The following is a 6000-nucleotide window of genomic DNA, read 5'->3' on the forward strand; positions in this document are numbered from 1 at the left end:
ACACTGGTCAAATCTGTCCACTTCTTTCCCTGCCGCTGAGAGATACAGACCCTTGTCATCCCACACTTGGACTACGGTACAGGCGTGGGATTCAAGCCACTCGCCCTGACTTCGGTTAACTCTCTTTCCTCTCCAACCCAAGTCCCATAGAGCCAACGGTTTTCTTCTGAAGCCCGGAATACACATCACCTGCCCAAACCTGTGCCTATGACTCGCTGTCTCGGGCTCTGCACTGCACGCGCCACCATTCCAGCTCGTGCCTCTGCGCTGACGCTGCTTCCTCGCTGGCACGGTCCTGCCTCCACCCGCTGCCTGTAAACTGTCGAAGTCTCCTTCAGCTGCCCTATCACGTCACACTGTTTCTGTGTGGCACTTCTTTCTTTCTTTCTTTTTAAAGATTTTTTGTGATGTGGACCACTTTTAAAGTCATTATTGAATTTTTTACAATATTGCCTCGTTTTATGTGTTGGCTCTTCGGCCGAGAGGCATGTGGGATCTTAGCTCCCCGACCAGGGCTGGAACCTGCACCCCCTGCATTGGAAGCCGGAGTCCCAACCACTGGACCGCCAGGGAAGTCCCTTGTGGCACTTCTTAATGCAAATATTTCCATTTGTTTCTGCATCATGTTTTTCAGTTCCTCAGGGGTAGGGACTCTCCTTTCCTCACCTCCGTTACAACAGCTAGCAGAGTGCCTTCCATATAAGAATGAGATGATGTCTGATGACTGGGTCACCCACATCGCTCACCTGGACTGTGGGAAGGAGAGCTATCACCACCCCTCAGTAAACATGGCAATTATCTTAGACTGGAGATAAGTCCCTTCTTCACTGGAATCATATTCTCAACCCTCAGGTAAGTATGAAACGCTTATTTTCCACATACATGAGAATATGTGTTGTCTGTATATAGGTACAGGAAGGAACAGTAGTGTTGAAATCAGGCCACTGATTGAAATTTCCTTTGAATTCAGTCCTCTGATAGTAAGGGTCTGTTATCTATTTATTTGATGCTGCGTGCATTTCCTTTTTTGCCTTGACATTGTTCTTTGGGATAATACAATTTTCAGTATTAAAAGATTATGTCAAGAAGACATCAAGTTTTATTGTTCTGGGCCTTAATTTCAAAACGAGTTTTGAGTTCCATTGGTCCAATGAGAAATGCATGTTCCTGTGAGGAAAAGAACCACTTTTGAAAATATCTCTCAAGATTATGTGGGTTAAAACCGAGATTTTACGGGGGGGAAAAAAAACAGCTAGGAAAACTGTACTTTTAAATGATGAAAAAAACACTTCATTTAGTCAAAACACGTCATATCTCTATGAATCAGTGCCCAGAAATTTAAAGACATTTTGGTCCCATGTAAACAAATGTAGGTTTGAAGATACACATGGCTTATAATAGATGCATTAAAAATCTGGAAACAGGGCTTCGCTGGTGGCGCAGTGGTTGAGAGTCCGCCTGCCGATGCAGGGGACACGGGTTCGTGCCCTGGTCTGGGAGGATCCCACGTACCACAGAGCGGCTGGGCCCGTGGGTCATGGCCGTTGAGTCTGCGCATCCGGAGCCTGTGCTCCGCAACGGGAGAGGCCACGACAGTGAGAGGCCCGCGTACCACAAAAAAAAAAAAAGAACAAAAAAAAACCTGGAAACATATGATCTTATCCACTATTCATCATCAACACTGAGTCATGATCGTAGGGCTTTTAAAATGAAGTACACATGACTTCCCTGGTGGTGCAGTGGCTAAGAATCCACCTGCCAATGCAGGGCACACGGGTTCGAGCCCGGGTCCGGGAAGATCCCACATGCCATGGAGCAACTCTGCCCGTGTGCCACAACTACTGAGCCTGCGCTCTAGAGCCCGCGAGCCACAACTACTGAGCCCGTGTGCCACAGCTACCGAAGCCCACACGCCTTAGAGCCTGTGCTCCACAACAAGAGAAGCCACCGCAATGAGAAGCCCGCACACTGCAACGAAGAGTAGCCCCTGCTCACTACAACTAGAGAAAGCCTGCGCGCAGCAACGAAGACCCAATGCAGCCAAAAATAAATAAATAAATTAATTAATTAATTAAGTTTTTTAAAAAAATGAAGTGCACAGATAAGAAGCTGAAAGGTCCTGAAAAGTTTTTAATGGCTATAAAATTCTTTGAAGCTTTAGAAGAACAGTCAGGCATGACCCCTAGATACCTGATACAGTCCCTATTTACCCTTCTGCCACCTTCCCCCCATGCTGCTTCCATATCAAGCTCTTCCAGTGGATCTTCCAAGTGGATCATAGCAGGTTGCACAGACCACTTACTAGCAGATCTTTTGGCGATTATGTTCATAGCTTCAGGAAGCTAAGCTGTCTGTTAATTCCCCCCATACCTGCATCAAAAAGATGGGTCCAGCAACAAACCATGTGGACCATATGCAGTCCACTTACTGAACTGGGGAATTCTAAGTAATCAGGCGGACTTGTCCTATAGGAAGCTGAAAATACAGAACTGAAAGGCAGAAAAGCAGCCAATCTTGAGGAACACACGCTGGAAAAACCTCCCTACAGAGGTGGTAATTCAAGCACTAAGAAAGGATGAGCTCTCTGAGAATGAGTGTCTAGGGTCAGGATCAAACATGCACAGTCGGGGATGGGAGAAGGCAACAAAGAAATTCAAAACGAACTACAGACCCTTTAAATAAAATGTATCATTACGGAAAATCCCAGTCATACGCAATAGCAGAACACAATGAGCCCCCATCACTGATCCCCCAGCTTCAACAACTACCAAACCTCTGCCAATCTTGTTTCATCTATACACACTCCCACTTCTCACCCTCCTGCCCTCCTTTTGAACCAGAAGAGACCTTGGAGATCATCTAGTTGAAATGCCTCATTTAATAGGCCCAAAGGGAGTCCATCTCCAACATGGGCCACCAGCAATACATTCGTGACCCATAAGTTATCATCCTAAACTACGGGGGAGAGGGGGGCAAAACAGTTCCCAACCTCCAGTTTAATAACTCCATCAGAAGAAATTTCATTCATTCACATGTAATTATTCAGCACCAACAGTGTACCCCCGGTACTGTGTCGGGCACTGGGGACACAGAGGTGAACCAGAGAGATACCGTCCCTGCCTGCACAAGGTTCAATCTTCTAGTTAGGAGAAACACGTAATAAACCGGTTATAAATAAATAACTACAGACTGTGCTAACCATCATGAAAGAAACAGGGTGATGCAAGAAGAGAAGGGCGGGGGACTCTCCTTAGATAGGGTGATTCAAGCACTAAGAAAGGATGAGCTCTCTGAGAATGAGTGTCTAGGGTCTCTCTGAACAGGTAACATTTGAGCTGAAACCGAGCCAAGGGGCAGGAAAGTGCATCCCACTTTCAACATATAGCTGTGACAGGTCCTTAGCGTGGAGGGATTATATCAGGGACCACGCTAATGGAGAAAGACAAAAGTCTGGGGGTCAGGGGGTGGTTGTGGCCCGCTGTCCGCGGTGGTCATCATCTTTATCATCGCCATCATGACGCTTTATCCTGGAACAAGGCTTCCGGGTTGGGGGGTGGGGGAGAAAAGCACTTGCCCGGTCCTTCAAGCGGGACGTACGAGTAACTTACAAATGGCTAGGACCTAAGACTCTAATAAGCCCAGAGGTTCGTGGAGCCCCCAGGTTCTACTCCGCCCTCTCTCCCGCAGCCTCCAGTCTCTGAAAACTGAAAGAAGCACCAGACATCGCGCCCAGGGGGAGAAGGAGATGGAGACGGTGCGGACCACCGGGGCCCCAGTGCAAGACTAGACCCTAGCTCCGTGGCCTCTTCACGTCAGGCTACTCCAAAAGTCACTTCCCGCACTGGTGCCCCGCCGACCTCGCCAAGGGCTCCCAAGGTTGCAGGTAGGCGGAACCACGGCGTCACACGTGGCAAAGAGAAGAAAATTCCCCCAAGGTGGTGCCCGAGAACGGGCGCAGTACCTGTCATGACGCGCGAAGACAGAGTATGCGGGGATGCGGCCATCACGCACGAGTCCGGCGGCCCCCCGTGGTCCCCGCGTCCTCTCTCCTCACCGGCTGCTGGGCGCCGCCATCTTCTTTTCCCCGCCCCCCGTGAGAGGAGCGGGAGTTTCCTGTTCGTCACTTCCGGCGGGCGGGACGCGGAAGTGGAGGGCTGTGGCCTGAGGGGCGTTGACCGGCCGCCCGGCTGGAGCGCGCTGGGCCTAGGACAGGGGACCTGAGGTACCTTCGCGGGGCGCGAGGAGCGCGGGGCGGCGGAGGCTTCCGAGGAAAGGCCGCGCGCGACGGCTGACCTGCGCCTCCCGCGCCGAGGCCGGCATCCCTGGCCGGACCCGAGGGGCCTGGCGCTTAGGCAGGGCCGGCCGCGGGCTGCTTGCGAGCCGCTTGCAGTTATCTCCGGGATACTTTTGGGCCGCCGAGGCGCCGGGAGGAAATGGTTCTGGGGACGGTGCCCCCAGCTTCCAGCCTCATCGGTTACAGCTTTACCATATTCGCTGTCAGATGCGGGGAGCGACGCACGCGGGCTCCTGGCCCCTGAGCCACGCCGAGGAGTCGTCAGGAGCATCTCGGGACGAGGAAGGTGCGTGCAGAGTTTAAGGTTCCAGGCTCCGGAGTGACCTCTGTATTCCTGGCTCCACCTTCTGGCCTCCTGACGTGTTGAGCAAATGACCTAAGTCCCCCGAACCTCGGTTATGTCGCTGTGCGACGGGGATCATAATAGCATATGTCCCATAAGATGGTTGAGAGAATTAAATGATGCCTCTGCAGTGGGTACCCAGCCAGACTCCTGTCACGGCCAAGAACTGATAAGTTATCATTCGTGTCTGATTAGGAGGGCAGGTTTCAGCACTCCTCCTTTCTTCCGGTTTTGGTGTTGGAGTTCCGCAACTAACAGTGCACTGAAGGAAAAAGATTCGGCATTTGAAAGAGAAGAAATAGGTAACTGGGTTCTAGGAGGGTAATTTCTCTGTCTTCAGTGCTAAGGTGATAGGTGGTCATGTGGGTCATCTCGGCTAGCATTGCCGGGCACGGGGGTACCGAGAAGAATGAGACCCCCTGACTGTGTTAGAGCTGACATGGTACCAGTGGGGCGAGAGGGGTTGTCAGTTAGCAAGGTCAGTGTGATGGGGGTGATGCAGAAAGTGCTTCAGAAACCCAGGTGAGGTAGCAGTTCTGTGTGGCTGGTCAGGGAAGGCTTCGGAGATTTAAACTTGGTACTCAGTTGGAGGAACAGTAGATTTTTCCTGCAAACAAGGAAGGGAAAGGATATTCCCTGAAGAGGTAAACAGCATTAAATACTATGTTAAAAGTTTTCAAAACGCCTTGTAATTTTCCATGTGCTTTTTAGAAACGTTTGGTGTTGACATCCACAGGAAAAGGTAACCTCTTCTGAATAACAAGTTAAGGCTCAAAGAGTTTTATTTGCCCAAAGTCACCTAGCTCCTGAGTTCCAGACCAAGACCAGAACCTCTGATACCTGTTACCACGTGATTTCCACCGTGCCTTATGGCCTTATTCACCCAAGCGTCTTGAAGAGTCACAGCCTCTGTGATTTGTAAAACACAGAGAATTTCAACCTTGGCTGCCTGTCAGCATCACCTGTAGGGCTTTAAAAATTACAGATGCCTGAGCCACCTCCAGACCTATTAAATTAGAAAGGGTGGGGAATGGATGGAACGGACGTATAATTTTCTTTTTAAAGTATCACAGGTGATTTTGGTACACAGAGCTGAGAATTACTAGATTCCAACTTTTTTTTTCTTTTTTTGACAACACAGCTATGTCTAAAAGGTTGATTCACATGAGTGTTAATGTTTCACGTACTCCGAAAATATGAATTCCTGAGTTCTCTAGGTTTGTGATAGACAAGAAGTTTAATAGACATGTTCCTCCTTGGCCAACAGATTTTTCTCTTCATTTTCAGTTCTTTCCAAAAATGGGGGCAAAGTCAAGTACATGAATGAATGCATCAGTTTTTATTTATTGAGAGAAACCAGTCA

The 6000-nt window shown here is 49.5% G+C and overlaps 1 protein-coding gene across 2 annotated transcripts in view; it reads right to left on the minus strand.

Annotated features, from left to right (window-relative positions):
- COX10 (cytochrome c oxidase assembly factor heme A:farnesyltransferase COX10) overlaps positions 1–4565 on the minus strand; it is a 109136-nt gene extending 104571 nt beyond the window's left edge. For both annotated transcript variants that reach the window (XM_033848377.2, XM_073797281.1), the window contains exon 1: positions 3962–4565. In XM_033848377.2, coding sequence (XP_033704268.2) covers positions 3962–4565 — 604 coding nt within the window. The remainder of the gene's footprint in view (positions 1–3961) is intronic.
- Between the last annotated feature and the right edge of the window lie 1435 nt (positions 4566–6000).

This window comes from Tursiops truncatus, chromosome 20 (genome assembly GCF_011762595.2).
Source record: "Tursiops truncatus isolate mTurTru1 chromosome 20, mTurTru1.mat.Y, whole genome shotgun sequence".
Lineage (NCBI taxonomy): Eukaryota > Metazoa > Chordata > Mammalia > Artiodactyla > Delphinidae > Tursiops > Tursiops truncatus.